This window comes from Oncorhynchus mykiss, chromosome 5 (assembly GCF_013265735.2).
Source record: "Oncorhynchus mykiss isolate Arlee chromosome 5, USDA_OmykA_1.1, whole genome shotgun sequence".
Lineage (NCBI taxonomy): Eukaryota > Metazoa > Chordata > Actinopteri > Salmoniformes > Salmonidae > Oncorhynchus > Oncorhynchus mykiss.
Genome location: NC_048569.1, coordinates 62,585,689 through 62,612,430, shown reverse-complemented (window position 1 = coordinate 62,612,430; position 26,742 = coordinate 62,585,689). Strand labels below are relative to the sequence as shown.

General features: G+C 42.7%; 1 protein-coding gene across 3 annotated transcripts in view; it reads left to right on the top strand.

The window, feature by feature from the left end:
- Positions 1–26,193, top strand: part of LOC110524270 (DNA-directed RNA polymerase, mitochondrial) — a 93,978-nt gene extending 67,785 nt beyond the window's left edge. Inside the window, exons 16-21 of one of the 3 annotated variants that reach the window (XM_036978023.1) lie at positions 4,166–4,218; positions 19,773–19,871; positions 20,395–20,467; positions 21,885–21,976; positions 23,838–23,911; positions 25,238–26,193. In XM_036978023.1, coding sequence (XP_036833918.1) covers positions 4,166–4,218; positions 19,773–19,871; positions 20,395–20,467; positions 21,885–21,976; positions 23,838–23,911; positions 25,238–25,287 — 441 coding nt within the window. In that variant the 3' untranslated portion in view covers positions 25,288–26,193. Of the gene's footprint in view, positions 1–4,165; positions 4,219–19,772; positions 19,872–20,394; positions 20,468–21,545; positions 21,857–21,884; positions 21,977–23,837; positions 23,912–25,237 lie in introns of those variants that run through there. The other 2 variants (XR_005051828.1, XM_036978024.1) reach the window with 2 other exon arrangements.
- Positions 26,194–26,742: the final 549 nt, after the last annotated feature.

Genomic DNA, 26,742 nt, shown 5'->3' with positions numbered 1-26,742 from the left:
AAACCTGACGGAGTCTGCAAAAGACCTGAGACTGGGACGGAGATTTGTCTTCCAACAAGACAATGATCCAAAACATAAAGCAAAATCTACAATGGAATGGTTCAAAAATAAACATATCCAGGTGTTAGAATGGCCAAGTCAAAGTCCAGACCTGAATCCAATCGAGAATCTGTGGAAAGAACTGAAAACTGCTGTTCACAAATGCTCTCCATCCAACCTCACTGAGCTCAAGCTGTTTTGCAAGGAGGAATGGGAAAAAATGTCAGTCTCTCGATGTGCAAAACTGATAGAGACATACCCCAAGCAACTTACAGCTGTAATCGCAGCAAAAGGTGGCTGAATAATTTTGCACGCCCAATTTTTCAGTTTTTGATTTGTTAAAAAAGTTTGAAATATCCAATAAATGTTGTTCCACTTCATGATTGTGTCCCACTTGTTGTTGATTCTTCACAAAAAAATACAGTTTTATATCTTTATGTTTGAAGCCTGAAATGTGGCAAAAGGTCGCAAAGTTCAAGGGGGCCGAATACTTTCGCAAGGCACTGTACATAAGACATTTTAAGTAAGTTACAGGAGCAATTAGGTTTAAGTGCCTTGCTCAAGGGCACATTGGCAGATTTTTCACCTAGTCGGTTCGGGGAATCGAACCAGCAACATTTTGGTTACTAGCCAAACGCTCTAACTGCTAGGCTACCTGCTGCCCCTACGTACAATAGAGTAGTGTGAGTTAACCCCAGATCCTTCCATCATTACCTCTTCCTTTCTCCCTAAATGTATCCCTGAGGACATGGGGAGATCGGAAAGACTTTCTGCCACAGTGATAGACACATCTTTCCTTCAACTCCTCCTAGAGGGCTGATGGATGAGATCGCACTACATGGCACATGCTGATGGGAATGTATCGCCCTGTGTGTCTGTGTGTGTCTATTTTCAACCTGTTTGGTTGTTTCTGTAATAAATCAATGTGCCCTGGAGCCATTGACAGGAGAGGAGGCAGCTTGCTGGGTAAATCAAGAGAGCTGCTACCCTGCATGAAGGCTTGTCACTGTGGGATTGGATTTATCTCCAGAAGTCCTAATTCCTGATTTATCTATTTTTTATTTAGCATAAAGAACTGACCTCATTAGGCACAAAATGGAAGAAAACGGGTAGAAACAGGATGGCACTATCTGAACCTGTCCAATAACAAATTCTTATTTTCTGTTGCAAAATGTTTCACTACGGGTTCCACTAATGAATAGCACACAGGCTTTTGCAGCACATTTCCATTCATGAAAGCAGTTGCAGACACTTTTCTCCCCTGGTTCTAAACTAGAAGCATGAATGAACCGCATTCAGTTAGAGACACTACAGTCTGGGTGAAGGATTTAAGTGTTTTAAAGAGATTCCCAACTCACCTTTTGTATTATTTTTATCCAGTAGTTCTGAAAGTAGAGGTCACGAGCCAAAACTGGTCCCAGAAATGTGCGTACTAAGTCACATATGTGCAGATATGTGCACCACGTCATTGCTCTTTCTCTCGCTCTGCTGTGTGTTCAACTTGCTAGCTGTCACTCAAATGGCAAGGGACTGAAGCTTATTGGCTAGAACTTGAATTTCTAGGGGGCTGCCCCATGTGGGGGGAAATGTAGGGAAAGTGGCACAGCCCATCTTCCAGAAAAACTGTTTTCAAACTAAGGATTTTGTGGCTAATTTAGGTAAGACAGTAATTCTACAAAAAATTATGTTTGTATGAACTACACATTGACACATTTAGCCCAAAGCGGGAGGTTTAAAAATACTTAGTCGCCAAAGTTCCGGAGCATGTCTTTAAGTGTTCTCAGTGCTTTTGATGATTTACTTTTAAGTGAACCAGTGTCAGTGAGAGCACTTCATTTGGAGAGCTTTCAGTTAGTCAGGAGTTCCAGACGAATGAATGGTTCTCTTCACTTGTGGCGGGCAGACAGACATTCATTCTTTTCCAGAACCAGCGGTGTTCATGTAATGTGTGCTATGATGTGCAGTAGTGTCTGCTGTCTGAAGCCAGTCTTATCTGGTTGTTGATAGATGTTTTCATCACACAGGCCTACTGCCAGGGTGTATCAGTGGGACGACTGCCCTGGCTGCCTTGGTATGGCTAGATGTAGGAGTGAAAGTAGTGAATCCTATTTGATTCCGAGCCACAAAATGTTATTTTCTTAGATGGGCATCATTTTGACCCATAACAAAGGTCTTTCTTAGATGAAGGAGATATACTGCTACAATGATGATGACCTGATCCAGGGATGGGCAACTCCAGTCCTCGGAGGCTGGAGTGCTGTCACACTTTTTCCCCATCCCTAGCAAACACAGCTGATTTTAAGTAATTGCATTCTAAACTAAAGATCATGATTAGTGGTTTATTCAAGTCAGATGTGTTAGCTGGGGCAAAAGTGTGTCACCAAGGACTGGAGTTCCCCAGGCCTGACCTGATCCTTTCAAGTTATGTCCATTTATGTCTATATCATTGTACTCTATTATCGTAGAGAGCCTGTTTGGGTAGAGGTTCCCATTCACTGCTAGTCTTATCACTTCGCTTCACCTTCAACCTGAGTATAAAAGACTGTTCTGTTCTTTATTTCTACTGTCTCTGTAGAGCCGTGTTTCTTAATCCTGCTCCTGGGACCCGAAGGAGGGCCCTAGCTCTACACACCTGATTCCACTCTGACCTAGGTCCAAAGGCTTGATGAGTTGATTATTTGAATCAGGTGTGTAGTGCTAAAGCGAAAACAAAATTGTGCACCCCTTTGGAAGCTCTGCTGTAGAGGAATTGCAGGGCAGAATAACTAATGAGCGAGGTGAGTGAGCAAGGTGTCTCTTCACTCTCCTTGTCTCTCTCACCCCTAATTCTCTCTATGTCATTCTCTCTCTCTTTTTCTGACCCCCCCCTCTCACTCTCTTTCTTTCTCTCATCTCTCCTACATTAAGTGGTTATTCTATTAATGGGGTCTAATAGATTCATAAATCATAGTGATTGATGACCACCCACAGGACTGCATCTCAATTTACCTCATGGCCAGCACACACACTCCACCCAAGCTCCAGCTCTCAAGCTATCCTCAGCACTTCAGATGTCCCTCGACTGTGTGCTGCTTGTCTCTCTCATGTTTCTCTGTCTTCTCTCTGTCCCGGCTCAATGCAGTGTCACCTCTCTCCTCTACTGCTCGCTCTCTGTGTGTGTGTGTGTGTGTGTGTGTGTGTGTGAGTGTGTGAGTGAGAGAGAGAAAGAAAGAAAGAAAGGGAGAAACTAATCTGAGCTGTAATGTGATTGAGGCACTCAGGGGCGTGACAGTGATAGGGCCAATGTGGAGAGCAGTCACTCACATTCGTGACAAAATGGCTTCCCTTACAGCTCTTACAGGGCCAAAATGATGGGCTCCATTATTCACCTCAGCCTGGCCAAACTCTCTTCTGTGGCAGAACCTATAGTAGTTAGTGTGTCTGCTCTGTCAGTAGCTGTTGTTGAGATTTGAGCACTAGTCAGGTTTATTTCTAGGACTACGGTTCCCAACCTGTTCCTTTCCGGGGACCACCAAATAACTGTCAAAAGCTCTTGAGGACCACCATTTTTTACATAAAATATCTTAGTCAATTCTATCAGTGAATGTAACACATGAAATGCCTATTATTACAGATGGATTTTTGTTTGACAGTTTCTAACATCTAGATGCTCCCAACTGTTATTATTTTTGGAAGACAATTGATATTTTGATCCCTTTTTTGATTTATTATAATTGACTCACAGGTTGGAAACTAGTGTCCTAGGAGACAATTACTGTTTGTTAGCATGTCACAGTACGCTTGTATGTTGGCTCAAGTCAGGTTTTACCAGTCATTAATGTCTTGTGTTCTATTGTCATTTCTGTGGCAGGTGGGCTGGGTAGCACTTGTAGGTCAATCAGAGGCTTTCAATAAGAATGGATTCCACATTCATTTGATTTTCCATCAATGTGTTAGAAATGTCAAACAGAAGGACTGCTTTGGGTGTTAGAAGTTTTCCCTGTTTGCTTTGTGTTTGTTTACAGAATGTCTAATACTAATCCAGTCCCCTCTCCCAACCTCCACCATTTCATTGACCGAAATGACATCATCAAACCTACCTGACTCATTCTTGTCCCCCCCCCCCCTCACCCCATGTCTCCTGCAGCTGAAGGCCACCATCCAGTACCTGAGTCTCCAGATCACCCATGACTCTAAAGAGTAAGTTCCTCTCCCTCCAGACCCTTCTAACACTATCAGAGTTGGGATCAATTCCGTTTATATTCCTGTCAGTTGCATTGGACATGGGATTTCTCCATAGGGGAAAGTTGTTACATTCCTGACTTGACTGGTATTTAGATGGAATCGACCCCAACCCTGTCATCCATCGGTATCTTCGCAGGGCTCACTTTTTTTCTCTCCACTCATCTCCAACTTGCTTTAGAGACTTTGACATGTACACCCTGTATAAAAACATGTTTACCACTTTTGATTGGTCACATCCTGATCCGTTCAGCGACAGCAAGCACATCATCAGGATGATGTGGCAAGTGACACTTTGCGTCTTGAAAATCCTATATCTTAACTTGACTGCTGACATGCAAAACATTTTGGGATTGTATTAACAGTGGACTAAAGGGAGTTTCCGGTTGACGTTGTGAACGGGAAAACAGCTGGAAGACGCAGCTGCGACCCAAATGGAAAAGTAACTAACTACTGTAGTACTATATATTAAGAGTGGCAAATATTGAACAAAGTGGCAGGAAAAGTTGAATAATGACTTTGTCAAGTAGATACAACAACAAATAACGACAGTTCAAAAGATTCCAGAGGAGACCGGTGAGGACAGAGCCACGGTGTGTGACGACTTGGAAAATATGCTGAGGTAGCAGAATGCGTTGAAATAAATGATATGATGAGCTTTGTGAGGGCACTGGTTACGAAGCTGAGAGATACAGAAGCACCGTATAGTGCGGTTTCTGGACTTTACTGTCAAAGAAACTATTCTACGCCAGGCCTGGGAGCAGAGGCAAGTTACATTTCAGGAGAAAACAATCTACTTTGACCATGATTTTTCCCCAGACCTACAGAAGAAAAGGATGTGAGTCTGAGAAGTGATCAAACAGCTGAGAGGGAACAACATAAAAGCGAAGTGCCCATACCCAGCCCAACTGAGGATGACACTAAACTCAGGCACTAAGACCTTCAGAACTTTTGATGGATGCAATCCTGACCCTGAGGGAGTTGGGAATCACGGTACGGATGGACGAAAGAAAACGTCTGGAGAGAGATTTCGAGAGAGACCGATGGCAGGTGCAGGAGGCAGGGACAGAATAGTGCTGTCAGATATGGATCTGAAGACATTCATCCAGGAAGACGTTTGAAATGTATTGCCCCACATTACAATATGTGTTTACACTGAGGTAATGAACACATTGATTTGCTATGTAGATGTAGGCCACTTTATTTGGTTTAATTATTGTATAACGTTGTCGACAGATAGTATACATATATAGTATGTTAGCAAGTCTATAACTTTTATTTAAAACTGATAATAAGTTCAATGGGTCGTGTGTGGGGTGGTGGGAGTCCGGGTTTGAGCAGCAACTTCCTAGAATGGGGATTTGACTCTTTTGGATCATGGCATCCACACAGACTGTGTTTACTCCAGACAGACAGGAAAGGTCATACAATACCACACATGAATATACAGTGCACATACAGTGGGGGATAAAATTATTTAGTCAGCCACCAATTGTGCAAGTTCTCCCACTTAAAAAGATGTGAGAGTTCTGACAGACAAAATGAGAAGAAAAAAATCCAGAAAATCACATTGTAGGATTTTTAATGAATTTATTTGCAAATTATGGTGGAAAATAAGTATTTGGTCACCTACAAACAAGCAAGATTTCTGGCTCTCACAGACCTGTAACTTCTTCTTTAAGAGGCTCCTCTGTCCTCCACTCGTTACCTGTATTAATGGCACCTGTTTGAACTTGTTATCAGTATAAAAGACACCTGTCCACAACCTCAAACAGTCACACTCCAAACTCCACAATGGCCAAGACCAAAGAGCTGTCAAAGGACACCAGAAACAAAATTGTAGACCTGCACCAGGCTGGGAAGACTGAATCTGCAATAGATAAGCAGCTTGGTTTGAAGAAATCAACTGTGGGAGCAATTATTAGGAAATGGAAGACATACAAGACCACTGAATCTCCCTCGATCTGGGGCACAACGCAAGAGCTCACCCCGTGGGGTCAAAATGATCACAAGAACGGTGAGCAAAAATCCCAGAACCACACGGGGGGACCTAGTGAATGACCTGCAGAGAGCTGGGCCCAAAGTAACAAAGCCTACCATCAGTAACACACTACGCCGCCAGGGACTCAAATCCTGCAGTGGCAGACGTGTCCCCCTGCTTAAGCCAGTACATGTCCAGGCCCGTCTGAAGTTTGCTAGAGAGCATGTGAATGATCCAAAAGAAGATTGGGAGAATGTCATATGGTCAGATGAAACCAAAATATAACTTTTTGGTAAGAACTCAACTCGTCGTGTTTGGAGGACAAAGAATGCTGAGTTGCATCCAAAGAACACCATACCTACTGTGAAGCATGGGGGTGGAAACATCATGCTTTGGGGCTGTTTTTCTGCAAAGGGACCAGGACGACTGATCTGTGTAAAGGAAAGAATGAATGGGGCCATGTATCGTGAGATTTTGAGTGAAAACCTCCTTCCATCAGCAAGGGTATTGAAGATGAAACGTGGCTGGGTCTTTCAGCATGACAATGATCCCAAACACACCGCCCGGGCAACGAAGGAGTGGCTTCGTAAGAAGCATTTCAAGGTCCTGGAGTGGCCTAGCCAGTCTCCAGATCTCAACTCCATACAAAATCTTTGGAGGGAGTTGAAAGTCCGTGTTGCCCAGCAACAGCCCCAAAACATCACTGCTCTATAGGAGATCTGCATGTAGGAATGGTCCAAAATACCAGCAACATTGTGTGAAGACTTACAGAAAACGTTTGACCTCTGTCATTGCCAACAAAGGGTATATAACAAAGTATTTGAGATAAACTTTTGTTATTGACCAAATACTTATTTTCCACCATAATTTGCAAATATATTCATAAAAAATCCTACAATGTGATTTTCTGGATTTTTTTTCTCATTTTGTCTGTCATAGTTGTACCTATGCTGAAAATTACAGGCCTCTCTCATCTTTTTAAGTGGGAGAACTTGCACAATTGGTGGCTGACTAAATACTTTTTTGCCCCACTGTATGTCGAAAGGGGATGGTGTATTTTACTTCAGATAATCAACATGACTTTATTTGAGAGAACCTGTTTTTTTTTGGGGGGGGGGGGGGGGGGGGGGGGGCAGATTTTGTTTGGTTATGTTCGATGTTCCATTTGTCCTTGACCATCGTATTGAGCTTAGGAGTGAGTTTATGCACTTCACAGACATTACTTTTTTTAATGGATTTACAGTGCCTTGCGAAAGTATTCGGCCCCCTTGAACTTTGCGACCTTTTGCCACATTTCAGGCTTCAAACATAAAGATATAAAACTGTATTTTTTTGTGAAGAATCAACAACAAGTGGGACACAGTCATGAAGTGGAACGACATTTATTGGATATTTCAAACTTTTTTAACAAATCAAAAACTGAACAATTGGGCGTGCAAAATTATTCAGCCCCTTTACTTTCAGTGCAGCAAACTCTCTCCAGAAGTTCAGTGAGGATCTCTGAATGATCCAATGTTGACCTAAATGACTAATGATGATAAATACAATCCACCTGTGTGTAATCAAGTCTCCGTATAAATGCACCTGCACTGTGATAGTCTCAGAGGTCCGTTAAAAGCGCAGAGAGCATCATGAAGAACAAGGAACACACCAGGCAGGTCCGAGATACTGTTGTGAAGAAGTTTAAAGCCGGATTTGGATACAAAAATATTTCCCAAGCTTTAAACATCCCAAGGAGCACTGTGCAAGCGATAATATTGAAATGGAAGGAGTATCAGACCACTGCAAATCTACCATGACCTGGCCGTCCCTCTAAACTTTGAGCTCATACAAGGAGAAGACTGATCAGAGATGCAGCCAAGAGGCCCATGATCACTCTGGATGAACTGCAGAGATCTACAGCTGAGGTGGGAGACTCTGTCCATAGGACAACAATCAGTTGTATATTGCACAAATCTGGCCTTTATGGAAGAGTGGCAAGAAGAAAGCCATTTCTTAAAGATATCCATAAAAAGTGTTGTTTAAAGTTTGCCACAAGCCACCTGGGAGACACACCAAACATGTGGAAGAAGGTGCTCTGGTCAGATGAAACCAAAATTGAAATTTTTGGCAACAATGCAAAACGTTATGTTTGGCGTAAAAGCAACAGAGCTGAACACACCATCCCCACTGTCAAACATGGTGGTGGCAGCATCATGGTTTGGGCCTGCTTTTCTTCAGCAGGGACAGGGAAGATGGTTAAAATTGATGGGAAGATGGATGGAGCCAAATACAGGACCATTCTGGAAGAAAACCTGATGGAGTCTGCAAAAGACCTGAGACTGGGATGGAGATTTGTCTTCCAACAAGACAATGATCCAAAACATAAAGCAAAATCTACAATGGAATGGTTCAAAAATAAACATATTCAGGTGTTAGAATGGCCAAGTCAAAGTCCAGACCTGAATCCAATCAAGAATCTGTGGAAAGAACTGAAAACTGCTGTTCACAAATGCTCTCCATCCAACCTCACTGAGCTTGAGCTGTTTTGCAAGGAAGAATGGGAAAAAAATTCAGTCTCTCGATGTGCAAAACTGATAGAGACATACCCCAAGCGACTTACAGCTGTAATCGCAGCAAAAGGTGGCGCTACAAAGTATTAACTTAAGGGGGCTGAATAATTTTGCACGCCCAATTTTTCAGTTTTTGATTTGTTAAAAAAGTTTGAAATATCCAATAAATGTCGTTCCACTTCATGATTGTGTCCCACTTGTTGTTGATTCTTCACAAAAAAATACCGTTTTATATCTTTATGTTTGAAGCCTGAAATGTGGCAAAAGGTCGCAAAGTTCAAGGGGGCCGAATACTTTCGCAAGGCACTGTTTATGATGAGAGAGGGGAGTACAAGTTGAGGAGGGAGTTATGTATCAATGCAAAACAACAGATTAAACGACTAGTTAATTGTATTAGTTATAATATAAACATTCAGTAGAACATTAACAAAAAAATGAAGAAGAGAATGGGTAGATCAAGTATTTTGTGTATCTTTTCATGGTGGGGAAAAAAGAGGTGTTGCAATCTTATTTAATAGATCTGTGTGCTTTGCCAAGAATAAAGTGTTGAAGGATAATCAGGGTAGATTAGGGTAGTGGGGACAGAAATTAATATTCTGAACTTGAATGCATCAAAATGAGGACTGCCCAGGGTTCTTTAAAGATATCACAACTGTAATCGTGGACAATGCAAAAGGGATGGTTATTATTGGCGGGGACTTTTAATTGCATGCAGAATTACAAGCTTGACCGACTTCCTGCTGAGCACAGTCCACATTCTAAGAAATCTAAAGCCCTGGCTGCCATGATGAATGAACTGGGGCTTATTGATACTTGGCGTTCAAAGCATTCCAGAATAAAATACCATTTTTTTTCTCAAAGGGTCATGGCAGCTACTCCAGAATATACTTAATTTGTATATCCAAGCAGTATTTACATAAAGTAAAGTAATGCAGCGTTGAAAACTATATCGGACCCCAGTCAAGTATGTCTAAAGATACATCTAGGAAGGGAGAAGCACTTTAAATTTTGTCTCCATATTGACATAACATATTGTAAAGCAAGAGTTACAATGAACATTTGAAAGATTACTTATTTTTTTTAATAATGATGTATCATCAATCCATTTTGTGGGAAGGGGCAAAGGCGGTATTAAGAGGTAAGATAATTGCTTTGTCTGCCAAATTAAAGAAGCAGTGTATTGACAAACAGCAGCGTTTGGAGGATAGTTTAAAGAGACTTGAACGAGAACATAAAAAAACAAGGGAAGATGATACATTGCATAAGTTGAATGAATGTCAACAAAAGTTATGTAAGTTATTGACTTACAAAACAGAAGGGACATTTAGATTTACTAATCAAAGATGTTATGAGCTGGGTAATAGAGACAGCTGGTTGTTAGCCTTCCAGCTAAGAAAAGCCCAGGCTAGCAGAGTAGTCCCTAAGATAATTAATCCCTTCTCTAAAGCAGAAGTCTCAAAGCCAAGTGACATTGCGGAGGTGTTTGCAGCATATTATAAAGACCTTAATGATTCAGCAGAACAAGACCATAAACAAGAAAACATTTGAACCCTCTTGTCTAACCTAAATCTCACAAAATGATCACAGGAAGATTGGGCCGAAATGACACGGCCAGTTATAGAGAACGAGGTTGAGTAAGCCATCAAGAGATTGCAAAATAATAAATCACCAGGGGACAGATGGATACTGAGGTGAAGACCTTCATTGAGGATATTAGCCTGGTTTTGTGCAGAGTATATAACTATGCATTATCAAAGGAAGACCCACCCAAAACATGGTCAATCATAACAGTAATCCACAAGGAAGGTAAAGATCCTTCCCAGTGTAGCTCATTCAGGCATATTAGTCTCCTCCCCACGGACCCGAAATTTACTAAGAGAATTCAGAAACATATACAGTAGGGAAACTGATTAACCCGGTTCAGACAGGTTTTATACTTGGCAGACAAATTACTAACAATATTAGTAGGGTATTAAACATTCAGTCACTGGCTAAGGGTAGACAACAAACAGCAATGCTTCTCTGCAACAGCCTTGCTTCTCAGCCTAGATGCGGAGAAGGCATTTCATACTGTTGATTAGTTCTACCTAGAACAAACACTTTTGAGAATGGGATTCATTCCATTGGTTATTAAGGATTAGAGTATGGATCCCCAACCCTATATCCAGGGTTAGAGTGAATGGCTACAGCTCACAATTCATTTCCGAGAATACCCCTTCCTTCATTACCGTTTTTAGGCCCATTACATTGGAGGAAGGTTAGATTGAAGACTGAATGTAAAAGATACACTCTTAAGGTATGGACAGCAGTCCATAATGGCAGAAAGGGTTGATCACAATTGACCCTTTGGTTAGCCCCAGAATTCCGGGGAACCAACAGCAGCAACTGGATAGCAACGGACATCAAGTCCAACACCTCGGAAAAACTCACGTTTATATTGCATGAAAGCCAATGAGGGCTATGGCAAAAACGGAGAGTTTTCATCCAAAAAAACATGTTTAAATTGATAAATAATTTAACAGTGTACCAGAAGTACTTGTCCTTGTGATTCCTGAAATGCATAGCCTGTTGAAGTATTTTTTGAATACAAAATTATACTTTTGTTACATTGTTTTCCACCAAACGTTAATAATACTAAATAGCTTGCTAGCCACTCAATAAAACGTATGTTCTCAAAATGTACAGTACCAGTCATAAGTTTGGACACAACTACTCATTCAATATTTTTTCTTCACTTTATTATTTTATACATTGTAGAATAATACTGAAGACATCAAAACTATGAAATAACACATATGGAATCATGTAGTAACCAAAAAAGTGTTAAACAAATCAAAATGTATTTTATATTTGAGTTTCTTCAAAGTAGCCACCCTTCGCCTCGTTGACAGCTTTCCACACTCTTGGCATTTCACTTATTCTACAATTTAGAAAATAATAAAAATGAAGAAAAGGTGTAGGTGTCCAAACTTTTGACTGGTACGGTATATATTTATACTTGAGTCTTCAAAGTAGCCACCCTTTGCCTTGATGACAGCTTTGTAAGGGCTATTTGAACTCCAAGACTGTTGGAAAAGCATTTCTGATGAAGCTGGTTGAGAGAATGCCAAGAATGTGCAAATCTGTCATCAAGGCAAAGGGTGGCTACTTTGAAGAATCTCAAATATAAAATATAAGTTGATTTGTTTACTACATAATTCCATATGTGTTATTTCATAATTTCGATGTCTTCACTATTATTCTATAATGTAGAAAATATATTTTAAAAAATAAAGAAAACCCTGAATGAGTAGGTGTGTCCAAACTTTTGACCGGTACTGTATGTTAGCTAGCTAAGTTAGCAATGTTATGAATAAAACTCCCATTTTCTGTCAACATCAGGGTATGATTTTAGAGCACTTGCTAGCTAGTTTGCTCCAAATATATTTATAGCTTTCACTGCATGCTGACAGTGAATTCAGAGCCATTCAGTGGCTAGCTATACTACAAACATCATTTTACCAGGTTCCCTTTCCCGTGAAGCAACAATCCACCACAACATTACCCAAGAGTTTCCTGATTAGCAAGGGGTAGTCTGTTTAATTTCATTGTGTATTAGAAACACAGTTTGAGATCATTGTGAGGGCATTTCGCCAGTGGTTGAATGGGGAATTGGGCTTCCTGGGAAAATGCTGTCTGAGGTTGCAACAGTAACCAAGGGGGGTGGGGCTTAGCGAAGGGTCAATTAACCAGCTTTTTGAAGCGAATGTTCACAAATCTTTTACTCTGCTCCAAACCAAATATGGTCTACCTGCAAATGACATGTTTAGGTACTTCCAGATAAGACACAACCTAATGACACACAAGAAATGGGAGGTCATAAAAAAATCGTCATTCAGTGTCAAGCAATATTTCATAAACATATTGGAAGGTCAAATAACCCAAAAATATGTGTCTCAGTTATATAAATGGTTTCACACGCAGGATGTGAAAGGAAAATGGAAACTAGAGATGAATTTGATGGTGGAAGATCAATCATGGGAGAGAATTTGTGAAAGTAGTCACAAATGCACTAGTTTGACTGGAAAGTGAAAATGAGATACTTTGAAACACCTTTCTTGATAATGAAATTGTATGCTGGGGGGGGTGGGGGTGGGGGGGGGGGGCTGTTGACCAATAGGAGACCACACACATATCTTCTGCTACTGTCCAAAGTTTACAGGGCTTCTGGAAGAACATTAAAAAAGAAGTAGTGAAGACACTCCTAGACATTAGTTACCACTGGAATCACTTTTCATTGTATTGGGAGCAGTACCTTGTAACCTGGATGACAAAAAAAACAAATGTACATGTCAAGGGAACTGTTAGTGATTGGGACAGAAAATTACTACGGCCAATTTGGCTCAAACCACAGCCGCCAACTGTAAGTCAAAGGACTCAGAGACTGAAAAATGTGTATGTAATGTCAATTATAACAGCCGGGTTGCGACTAAAGACATGTTGTACCCTGCCAAATAACTGTATAGACAAAAACAGGAACGTGTGTGTTAATTATATTCAATGACATTGAGGTAAACTGCTGTAATTATTATTTGTATAACTTACAGTATTTTTGTCCTTTTAGGGATAGTTTGTAAGAAATGACTTTATTTCTCTCTCTCTCTTTCCCTCTGTCTCTTTCTCTTCCAAAAACATGACATGTTTTATAATGTATAATGTATATGTGAACTTTTTGAACTTGAAAAGGAAAGATATGTTCAAAACAATGGGGCCATCTGCACCAGATGGACAGACGGACGGACAGACAGGCCACTGATAGCCCTGGGTAGGGTGGCATTTGGGCTAAAATGTCACCGCTGAATGATTTCTGTAAAAGGGCCATTGAATGTGTGATTAGTATCAGAGGTAGAGCTGGAGGTTAATACACCGTGGTTGTTGTTTGTTGGGTATTTGGTTTGAAACTTTTTTTTAAAGTAGCCTATACATATTCCTGTGCAACATAGGAAACTAGGCCTAGTTGAGATAGTTAGTGTAAATCTTTGAGTGAGTGCCTACACTATAACACAAAACACTACAGCTGTATCACTAAGACTGGAAAAATGCATATGGGTCATTTCTAACTTTAAAATAAAAAGTTAATTTCATACTCTGTTCTTCACAATGTCCATGCTGACTGACAGCCACACACGTTTTGTGACTATTTCATCCAGCTCGTGATTGCTGCTGTCTGTAGCCTACTGTCTGATCCCTCAGTGAGGTGAGGCCTATGCCTTGTGACAGTCTCCCCATTACTCTGAGGTCTGCCGCTGACATCGAGAGAGACCATAAATACCTCACTGACATCGAGAGAGACCATAAATACCTCACTGACATCGAGAGAGACCATAAATACCTCACTGACATCGAGAGACCATAAATACCTCACTGACATCGAGAGAGACCATAAATACCGCACTGACATCGAGAGAGACCATAAATACCTCACTGACATTGAGAGAGACCATAAATACCTCACTGACATCGAGAGACCATAAATACCTCACTGACATTGAGAGAGACCATAAATACCTCACTGACATCGAGAGACCATAAATACCTCACTGACATCGAGAGACCATAAATACCTCACTGACATCGAGAGACCATAAATACCTCACTGACATTGAGAGAGACCATAAATACCTCACTGACATCGAGAGACCATAAATACCTCTCTGACATCGAGAGACCATAAATACCTCACTGACATCGAGAGACCATAAATACCTCACTGACTGAGACCATAAATACCTCACTGACTGAGAGAGACCATAAATACCTCACTGACATCGAGAGAGACCATAAATACCGCACTGACATCGAGAGACCATAAATACCTCACTGACATCGAGAGACCATAAATACCTCACTGACATCGAGAGAGACCATAAATACCGCACTGACATCGAGAGACCATAAATACCTCACTGACATCGAGAGACCATAAATACCTCACTGACTGAGCGAGAGGAGACAGATTGACAGCCTTCTGTCTGACCTGACATTCACCGCCACACACGAGCACGGCGACACAACAAAAAGCTTCCTCCTCTTTATCTCAAACTAAAGTGTGTGTGTGCTTGTGCGCGCGTGCGTGCGTGCAGAGGGATGCTGCTGCTTATAGAGTTATTCCTCTCAACTTAGATTTCTGCCAGAGAAAGAATCCATATTTCACAGTCTGCCAGTTACAGCCGAGCTCAGCATTCCCTCCTCTCTGCTGATTTCCCCAGCTTTCACTCGTGTACATACACACAGCTTTGTTTTCGTGAATTTTCAGGACTTTTTGCGGAGCAAAAATTTATTCCCATTCAAAATCCTATTTTTCTTAACTCCTACACCTTAACCCTAAACTTATCCCTAACCTTAACCCCAAACCCTAAACCTAACCCTTAAGCCTAAAATAGCATTTAAAACAAATTCAGGACATGAAAAAAGTCCTGGCTTTACAGAATGTTTCCTGTTTTCCTACTTTGTCAGGACGTTCTGGTGATTAGTCAGGACATTCTGGTCCTGATAAGGCCGGAAAACATGTACTGTACACACGCACGCACACAGTATAGGCCTTAAAAAGGCCTTTGTTAGGGTAAGTAAGTGGTGTGGTTGGCTGTGGCTCTCCTGTGCTTACAGGCCTCTAACCATCTAACCAGACGTATGTGGCAGGGTCTACAGTCAATCACAGATTACAAAAAGAAAACCAGCCCTGTCGCAGACACCGACGTCTTGTTTCCAGACAAATTAAACAACAACTTTGAGGACAATGCAGTGCCACTGACACTGCCCACTACCAAAGCCTGTGGGCTCTCCTTCTCCGTGGCCAACGTGAGTAAAGCATTTAAACGTGTTAACCCTCGCAAGGCTGCCGGCCCAGACAGCATCCCTAGCCACATCCTTAGAGCATGCGTAGACCAGCTGGCTGGTGTGTTTACGAACATATTCAATCAATCCCTGTCCCAGTCTGCTGTGGCCACATGCTTCAAGATGGCCACCATTGTTCCTGTCCCCAAGAAAGCTAAGGTAACTGAGCTAAACGACTATTGCCCCGTAGCACTCACTTCTGTCATTATGAAGTGCTTTGAGAGACTAGTCAAGGACCATTTCACCTCCACCCTACCTGACACCCTAGACCCACTCCAATTTGCTTACTGCCCCAATAGGTTCACAAACGACGCAATCCCCATCACACTGGACACTGCCCTATCCCATCTGGACAAGAGGAATACCTATGTAAGAATGCTGTTCATTGACTACAGAACAGCATTTAACACCATGGTACCCTCCAAACTCATCATTAAGCTCGAGACCCTGGATCTCGACCCTGGATCTCGACCCCACCCTTTGCAACTGGGTCCTGGATTTTCTGATGGGTCGCCCCCAGGTGGTGAGGGTAGGAAACAACATCTCTACCCCGCTGATCCTCAACACTTGGGCCCCAAAAGGGTGCATTCTCAGCCCTCTCCTGTACTCCCTGTTCATCCATGACTGCGTGGCCATCCACGCTTCCAACTCAATCATCAAGTTTGCAGACGACACTACAGTGGTAGGCTTGATTACCAACCGTGACGAGACGGCCTACAGGGAGGAGGTGAGGGCCCTCGGAGTGTGGTGTCAGGGAAATAACCTCTCACTCAATGTCAACAAAACAAAGGAGATGATTGTGGACTTCAGGAAACAGCAGAGGGAGCACCCCCCCCATTCACATCGACGGGACAGTAGTGGAGAAGGTGGAAAGTTTTAAGTTCCTCGGCGTACAAATCACGGACAAACTGAAATGGTCCACCCACACAGACAGTGTGGTGAAGAAGGCGCAACAGTGCCTCTTCAACCTCAGGAGGCTGAAGAAATATTTCTTGCCACCTAAAACACTCACAAACTTTTACAGATGCACAATCGAGAGAATCCTGTCGGGCTGTATCACCGGCTGGTATGGCAACTGCTCCGGCCACAACCGTAAGGCTCTCTAGAGGGTAGTGGGGTCTGAACAAAGCATTTACCGAGGGCAAACTACCTGCCCTCCAGGACACCTACAGCACCCGATGTCACAGGAAGGCCAAAAAGATCATCAAGGACAATAACCACCCGAGCCACTGCCTGTTTACCCCACTATCATCCAGAAGGCGAGGTCAGTACAGGTGCATCAAAGCTGGGACCGAGAGACTGAAAAACAGCTTCTATCTCAAGGCCATCAAACTATTAAACAGTCATCACTAACATAGAGTGGCTGCTGCCAACATACTGACTCAAATCTCTGGCCACTTTAATAAATGTAATAAATTGATTTAATAAAGGTATTACTAGTCACTTTAAATAACGGCACTTTAATAATGTTTACATATCCTACATTACTAATCTCATATGTATACAGTGCCTTGCGAAAGTATTCGGCCCCCTTGAACTTTGCGACCTTTTGCCACATTTCAGGCTTCAAACATAAAGATATAAAACTGTATTTTTTTGTGAAGAATCAACAACAAGTGGGACACAATCATGAAGTGGAACGACATTTATTGGATATTTCAAACTTTTTTTTAAAATCAAAAACTGAAAAATTGGGCGTGCAAAATTATTCAGCCCCCTTAAGTTAATACTTTGTAGCGCCACCTTTTGCTGCGATTACAGCTGTAAGTCGCTTGGGGTATGTCTCTATCAGTTTTGCACATTGAGAGACTGACATTGGAGTGGTTGGATGGAGAGCATTTGTGAACAGCAGTTTTCAGTTCTTTCCACAGATTCTCGATTGGATTCAGGTCTGGACTTTGACTTGGCCATTCTAACACCTGGATATGTTTATTTTTGAACCATTCCATTGTAGATTTTGCTTTATGTTTGGGATCATTGTCTTGTTGGAAGACAAATCTCCGTCCCAGTCTCAGGTCTTTTGCAGACTCCATCAGGTTTTCTTCCAGAATGGTCCTGTATTTGGCTCCATCCATCTTCCCATCAATTTTAACCATCTTCCCTGTCCCTGCTGAAGAAAAGCAGGCCCCAACCATGATGCTGCCACCACCATGTTTGACAGTGGGGATGGTGTGTTCAGTGTGATGAGCTATGTTGCTTTTACGCCAAACATAACGTTTTGCATTGTTGCCAAAAAGTTCAATTTTGGTTTCATCTGACCAGAGCACCTTCTTCCACATGTTTGGTGTGTCTCCCAGGTGGCTTGTGGCAAACTTTAAACAACACTTTTTATGGATATCTTTAAGAAATGGCTTTCTTCTTGCCACTCTTCCATAAAGGCCAGATTTGTGCAATATACGACTGATTGTTGTCCTATGGACAGAGTCTCCCACCTCAGCTGTAGATCTCTGCAGTTCATCCAGAGTGATCATGGGCCTCTTGGCTGCATCTCTGATCAGTCTTCTCCTTGTATGAGCTGAAAGTTTAGAGGGACGGCCAGGTCTTGGTAGATTTGCAGTGGTCTGATACTCCTTCCATTTCAATATTATCGCTTGCACAGTGCTCCTTGGGATGTTTAAAGCTTGGGAAATCTTTTTGTATCCAAATCCGGCTTTAAACTTCTTCACAACAGTATCTCGGACCTGCCTGGTGTGTTCCTTGTTCTTCATGATGCTCTCTGCGCTTTTAACGGACCTCTGAGACTATCACAGTGCAGGTGCATTTATACTTGATTACACACAGGTGGATTGTATTTATCATCATTAGTCATTTAGGTCAACATTGGATCATTCAGAGATCCTCACTGAACTTCTGGAGAGAGTTTGCTGCACTGAAAGTAAAGGGGCTGAATAATTTTGCACGCCCAATTTTTCAGTTTTTGATTTGTTAAAAAAGTTTGAAATATCCAATAAATGTCGTTCCACTTCATGATTGTGTCCCACTTGTTGTTGATTCTTCACAAAAAAATACAGTTTTATATCTTTATGTTTGAAGCCTGAAATGTGGCAAAAGGTCGCAAAGTTCAAGGGGGCCGAATACTTTCGCAAGGCACTGTATACTGTATTCTATAGCATCTACTGCATCTTGCCTATGCCGCACGGCCATCGCTCATCCATATATTTATATGTACATATTCTTATGTACATCCCATTTGTGTGTACAAGGTAGTCATTTTTGTTAGATTACTTGTTAGATATTACTGCACTGTCGCAACTAGAAACACAATCATTTCACTACACTCGCATTAACATCTGCTAACCATGTGTATGTGACCAATAAAATGTGATTTGACTTGACTAACTGTTGCTAAAGTGCTTGAAGCTAAACTCCCAGTCTATCCCATTCCCCATAGAGACAAAGTTAACCGCATAGTTTTCAATCGCATAGATTTCAGAGTAGGTAGAAGTTACCCCTAAGCACTGATACAGGCTTGGCTATTTTCTCCATCACTCTGGCCAGTTCCCAGCCAAACGGCGTTACAGGGGAGTGGAGTTGACATCTGTATAGCTGGCATGCCTATGTCTAGTCTGTGCTGCTGGGTGCATCCCAAGCTATTATCCCCCTGTACTCCATCCTCATTACAAGTGCACTGGATCAGTGGGTTGGGAGGTCAAGGCCCAGGCTAATGAGGATAATGTGTGCATATACAGATTGGGAAAGTGCTCACTTTCAGCAGAGGTCGATGCACATTTACATTTCTCCAACCCTTCAGTTGGATGACAGTTGCCAAAACAGCTTCTAATACTGCAATGTGTTTTTCTTTTCTCGCCAACACCCAATTAGCTGGAGGCATGCACGGGAATTTGGAAGTTTAGAGTGCAGTTGTTATTGGCGAGATGCCTGCTGTCACGTGAACATCTGTTCTGTTGTTTCTTTGTCACTCATACATAATTCATATTGATCTACCATCAGTGATTTATGGACTTGGAAACTGGCTTTTCAGTTCCTTGCATCATCAGGGACTTCATGGTGGGGGGTATGTGTTGGTGTGTGAGAGAAACATAGTTAGCGTGTGACTGTGTGTGTCTTCTCCTGTTGTGAATAACTGTCCTGTTTTTCATCCACAGGAGACCAGACACTGTGAAACAGAAGAATGCCTTCCCTCCTAACTTCATCCACTCTCTGGACTCCACACACATGATGCTGACTGCTCTCTACTGCTACAGGTACACTAAGGCCTAACCTATAACCTCTGACCCACACCACACTCTACAACAGGGATGGGGAAACTGGTGGCAGGCTGCAACTATTTCCAAGGAGGTCTCAACTTGCTGTTGAGAGTTAGACAATTAGAATAGGCCTATTTCTAAAATGTGGTTGTGCATCAGCAGTTTTTCTCTTGTCACTCACTGACATTCACTCAATTATCTAAACTTTTAGTAATCGTGGACGAATTAATTAATTTATTTTCTTAGTCACTCTCACTCAGATTTTTCTGCACCCTATGGCAAACTGAGTAGAGTTGCAGGAAATAAGCTGTAGAATTGCACATTTTTCTCTCCGGTCCATGGAAAAATGTGTAGAATTGCAAGAAATGAGTTATAAAATTGCTACATTTTCTCTATGCCCCATGGCAAAATGTGTAGAATTGGGGCCCGGCAACCTCATGTTACGGTATCCAGTTTCCACCACGATTTCCTTCCACCACGTCTAGCCCTAGTCTCTTTCTTCCTCTGTGTGCTTCTCCAGCGCCGGCCTGACGTTCGTCTCCGTCCACGACTGCTTCTGGACCCACGCCATCACAGTCGACACCATGAACAAGGTACGTCATCTTCATTTTCTTCTATCACCTTCATTCCTCCTTTGACCTTAGCACACAGCTCCTTGTGGCTGGGTGGGGTAGTATACTTAAGCAATAAGGCCCAGGTCAGGTGTGGTATATGGCCAATATACCACGGCTAAGGGCTGTTCTTACGCATGAAGCAACGATGGGGGCCTGGACACAGCCCATAGCCGTGGTATACTGGCCAAATACCACAAACCCCCGAGTTACCTTATTGCTATTATAAACTGGTTACCAATGTAATTAGAGCAGTAAAAAAATAAAGGTTTTGTCATACCCGTGGTATACAGTCTGATATACCACAGCTGTCAGCCAATCAGCATTCAAGGCTTGAACTACCCAGAGTATAATACCCCGTATAGGCCTTCCCTGGTGGCCAGAGTCAATTACTTTACACCACTGGCTGCCTGGCTGTTAATACATGGCTTTACAGCTATTGGCAGCAGACAGCACCATATGTCCCAGAGTTGCATCCTGTTACAGAGGGCCATTACGGAGTATAGAGGGCTGTGTTGGCCTGTCCTTTTTAGCGTGACTCCGAGGTGTTAACAACACTAAATTGAGATGCTCCGAGGTGTCAACAACACTAAATTGAGACGCTCTGTTGAGATCCAAAATGGCCGAATTACCATAATGGTATTTCTGTGTGAATTATGTTAAGGAAAGTGCTATTTCTTCATCCAATCTCCAATAATTAGCATTGAAGTGGGTTTTCACAGTGTGGTTATTTCTTGTCATGTTTAAATCTCAAAGTGCCCTTCCCTCATTACATAGCCAATTGAACACAAAGGCTAGGGGCAGCACTTTAAATATATTGGTCCGCACCTTAACATATGACATAGGATTTTATATTATCATATTTCTATTCTTCAGGCAAGCATTAAATTGGCACCGACCTGGCAGTATAAATGAATGGCCCCAATCATTCTAGCTAGTCTCCTATCCCTTTCCTCCTCCATTTCTACCTCTACCCCCGCTTCTCCTTCTCTCCTCCTGTCCTCCCCTGTTGTCTATGTAGTATCAGGGTCTGTGACCGGTCTCCTCTCCTTCCTCTCAGAGGGATTGTGAGCGTTTCATCAACCTAGTTTAGATCTCCCCAGTCACACAATGGAGACCGACGGCACTGGAGAGGACAAATGGAGCAACCCCAATGGAGATCATTAGCATAACTCAAGTCAGCAGTGTGACTTCGAGTCCTGTGTCAATGAAGCTGGAGAGTTGAGTAGTGTTGTTGGTTCTGCTTGTATCATGAGGACAGAGTGAGTGACTCTCTCGGGTTGCCAGATCACTCTAGAACTCCCAGTACAGTCAAATGCCAGTGTTGAATAGAGTGATTGCTTGAGTGCTGGGAGTACAGTAGAGTGACTGTGTGTGGTGTGCTCTCTTGGGTTGCCAGGTTTGCCGGGAGCAGTTTGTGGCACTGCACAGCCAGCCCATCCTTCAAGAGCTGTCCAACTTCCTACTGAAGAAATACTGTTCTGGGCTACAGTAAGTTTCTACACACCACACACTGGACCACTGATACACCACACTGGGACTGGCAGTTTAGTATGCTTTATTTAGCTATAAGATAGGAGGAAAGGAGCATAGAGGGAAAAAAGTGTTGGGGAGGGGAAAAACCTGACTTTAAATGTCTTTATATGCAAACCTCGCCTATTTTGTGCATTTACCAGAACGTGTTATTGCACATTGAGCATTTTTTACTGAGAATACATAACTCAACAAAAAGTAGATTCAACAGCACTGCCGATGAACCTTTCACTTTCTCTCAGCCATGTATGCAAAGAATGTACAAACATTCATCTACTTGGGAGTTTACTGCTGTGGACTCTCTCTCACCCTGTATACGCTATGTACTTGTTAAGCCTTCAGACACTATTCAGACCCCTTGACTTTTTCCACGTGTTACGTTACGTTAGTCTTATTCTAAAATAGTTTAAATTGTTTTGGGTTTTTCTCCTCATCAATCTACACACAATCTTTCCCTCGATCCTGACTAGTCTCCCAGTCCCTTCCAGTCCCTGCCACTGAAAACATCCCCACATCATGATGCTGACACGACCATGCTTCACCGTAGGGATGGTGCCAGGTTTACTCCAGGCGTGACGCTTGGCATTCAGGCCAAAGAGATCAATCTTGGTTTCATCAGACCAGCAAATCAGGTTCTTGGTCACCTCTTTGACCAAGGTCATTCTCCCCTGATTGCTCAGTTTGGCCGGGCAGCCAGCTCTAGGAAGAGTCTTGGTGGTTCCAAACTTCTTCCATTTAAGAATGATGGAGGCCACTGTGTTCTTGGGGACCTTCAATGCTGCATAAGGGTTTTGGTACCCATTCCCAGATCTGTGCATCGACACAATCCTGTCTCGGGGCTCGTTCGGACAATTCCTTCAACCTCATGGCTTACTTTTTGCTCTGACATGCATTGTCAACTGTGGGACCTTATATAGACAGGTGTGCCTTTCCAAATCATGTCCAATCAATTGAATTTATCACAGGTGGACTCCAATCAAGTTGTAGAAACATCTCAAGGATGATCAATGTAAACAGGATGCACCTGAGCTCAATTTCGAGGCCCATAGCAAAAGGTCTAAATACTAATGTAAATAAGGTATTTCTGTTTTTTATTTGTAATACATTTGCAAAAATTCTAAAAAACCTGTTTTCACTTTGTCATTATGGGCTATTGTTTGTAGATTGATGTTTATTTTTATTTGTTTTAAATGTATTTTTAGATTAAGTCTGTAACTACACAAAATGTGGAAAAGGGGAATGGGTCTGAATACTTTCCTAATGCACTGTAGTTGCATGGTAAAGCATACACACATCGTTAAAGTAATAATAATTTAAGCACCGTAGAAGGTAAACATACTAAACTCTGGATGGGCTTTTAACTATGCTATCCAATAGAGACATGATTTTTAACGTCAACAAATTCCCAGATCCCAGACTTCCTTTGAAGGTAAATGTGTTTAGAATCTCAACAGACTACTTGTATTACAGTAAAAAAAAAGGGCTGTTTTACTGTTAGTGAGGTTGCTTGTAAAAAGTTTTGTTTTTACGGTAATCCCCTGGGCTTGGGTTAAGTGTACATGGTATCCACACTGCTCCTTCTGTGAGGTAATTGGGCACCTCAGGCCAGCCCCTCACTCCCTGTGCCCAGGCCCCGTGAGGTCATTAGTCCCTAGGAGGAAAGGCGAGGAGAGACCGAGGAAGGCTGGAGCTTAGGGAGATGAGCCTGAGGATCCTGCACCACTATCCTGCTCTTCTCACGGGACTCCTGACCAACCTCTTACCACCACAACAACAACAGTTAAATAAGGCTTTTATCGTGTCCTCCCTTCTCCTCCAGGAGCGAGGTCAAAAGCAAAAAGTTTCTGGAGTACCGGAGAATGCTGCTGCTGCTGGCCAAAGTGCCCCAAACAGGTCAGTGTCTCTGTCTGCGTCTGTCTGTCTGTGTGTCTGTCTGTCTGTCTGTCTGTCTGTCTGTCTGTCTGTCTGTCTGTGCCTCGTTCTCTGACTCTCGTTCTCTCGTTCTCTCTCTGCCTCGTTCTCTGACTCTCGTTCTCTCGTTCTCTCTCTGCCTCGTTCTCTGACTCTCGTTCTCTCGTTCTCTCTCTGCCTCGTTCTCTGACTCTCGTTCTCTCTCTGCCTCGTTCTCTGACTCTCGTTCTCTCTCTGCCTCGTTCTCTGACTCATGTTCTCTCGTTCTCTCTCTGCCTCGTTCTGACTCTCGTTCTCTCGTTCTCTCTGCCTCGTTCTCTGACTCTCGTTCTCTTGTTCTCTCTCTGCCTCGTTCTCTGACTCTCGTTCTCTTGTTCTCTCTCTGCATCTTTGTCTCTCTCTCTATCTGCACCCAATGTGACCTGTGTGTTCTGTCCATCAGATTCTACCTCTAATTCCCACAGCATAGACATAGGGTATGATTGATAACAGCGTACGTTGTTCTGTCAGCACCACGTCCATCCATCAGTTCTGAAGGAGGCTTTACTCAACCTCTCTCTCTGTCCATCTGTAGTGGCTGGTTGGCACCGGCAGCTGAATTGCATAAAGTTGATTACCATTAATTGTCCCCACCCTCCACCCGCATTCATAATCTGTTTACATGGCTCAGGCAGATGTGGTGGTCTGCTTTGTGTCCGAACCACACAGAGGCCATCACCACGGTAACCCATGGATGTCTCCTCTAACAGGATACAGTGGATGAATACTAGCTGGACATAATCCAGGATGATTTTCTGCATCACTCCGCCAGGTTACATTGAACAGGTCGCGGTTAATTTCAGCATCGCCCATTGTTATACAACATAATCGGAACATTTAGTTCCTCTCGTGTAGTAGGTTACATGTGTTAGTTGAGATAGAATAGCTATGCACAGAGTGGGTGTCTTGCCTAGCTGTCATTTCCCCTCCTCTAAATGACAGAATCAGTATTATAATCTGGTCCCTTATATAGACGGTCAGGCCCCTCCCTACTCTTGCACTCACATATGACAGGTTACAGTCAGCAGTCTGGCCCACCTATATAATGGTAGAGGAAGCATTGACTCCTATAATGTATCTATAGGAGTCGACAGTCATGTACAGGGGCAACTTTTCAGAGTTGAATTCAATGCGGATCTGAAGATGGAGATTGATATTAGACTGATCAGTCACTCCGAATTGGACCACAATATTTGACAGATCAAAACTTAAGCAATCATCACACATCACTTTTCACTGAGGTGTGTTTGTGTTGTTTTTGTCTCCCAGGCAACTTTGATCTCCAGCGGGTAAAGGAATCCACTTACTTCTTCAGCTGAGAGGAACAGGCAGACAGGAAGCTGAAGCCAATGGAGGGAGATGAGTGGGATTGACAGGCTGTGAGGCTAAACACTGGGAGGGCTGCGTGGGGCCTGGGAGGCTGGGAGGTCTTGTCTCCCTCAGACATCGGCTGATTGATCCACAGCCCGCTGGGCGAAGCCAAGGCCTTCGGAAGCAGCTCAATCACTCATAATGTCCCAGACAGACAGCTAGCCACAGACCATTGTGGGAGGAGAGGAGGAGAGGCCAGCTCTGGAGAGGAGAGGAGAGGAGAGCAACTCCCCCACCCTGGACTGAAGATCTCAACAGAGCTCAATTATGACCCATGCTATGACTTTCTCTCTCCTATTACTGTAGTGTGTGGGTGGTTGTGAGAGAACGTTTCCGTGTGTCAATGTGTGCGAATGACATTTCTTGATGAGAATGTGAACGTTGCTTTATACTGTATTACGCTCGTGTTCCTCACACCTGTGTGTCCTCCCCTTATCAGGTATACCCCCATTACATAAAGAGCCAGAGACACTAAGCGAGACTTCTGAGTGAGCGTTGATCAACGGTGTAGCCCAGTGTGGTCAGTCTGTGCCCTCCATCCCCTCTCCTTCTCTGGGCAGAGTCGGTCGGCTCTCTCCCTCCGGCTAACACCTGGGTCATTAAAGCACATGATCCTGCCTTTCATCGATTCCGAGGCACCCAGGAAGAGATGCCCACTCTCACATTTCGAGCGATACTTCATTTACATCACAAGTTTCCAATAGAGACAGTTACTCTCACTTACAGAGAGAGGGAAGAAGATAGAAATAATGGATTGGAATGAGGTAGAAATCTGTGACTTCGTGTTCTTATTTTCACCTAATGGAGTAATTAAGCAATAGATTTTTTTTTAAATAAACATATTTCTTAAAGCATCTCTTGTTCATTTGATGATAAGAGTTTTGATTGGATAATGTGTTTACAGACATGGGGGTTTATTTAATTATATCTGTACCCTTTAATTGTATCGAGCGTCATAAGATGGTCCACAAAGGGTTTGAAGAATTGCTAATCAACAAAGATCATATTTTTCTGGGCCAGTGGCCACATCTAGAGGTACAAAAAAAGCAGGAATGGTATCTGATCTGGGCTTCAAACGCAACAGCAGTTTCAGACAAAAGGTGTTGAGTCGATGTTCAAATGCAAATGCAGCCTAGACCCAAACAGAACTGGCTGTGAGAGGGAGGACGTCATGAAATATGGATGATCCTGCTGTTTAAAAAAAAAAAAAAGCCACATTCTTTTTTTCTGCTTTTCCAGTCTGTGTAACTGGTCATTTGTTTGCCATGAATCTGGCACAGTTACAATTGTATGTAGCGTTGATGAATTCTTTTAGTGTGGCAGTTGAAACGGAATACTTCGGCGACACTACTTAAACTAAACCATTTCATAAATATAGTATTACTGAACAATTCGCATGCCAT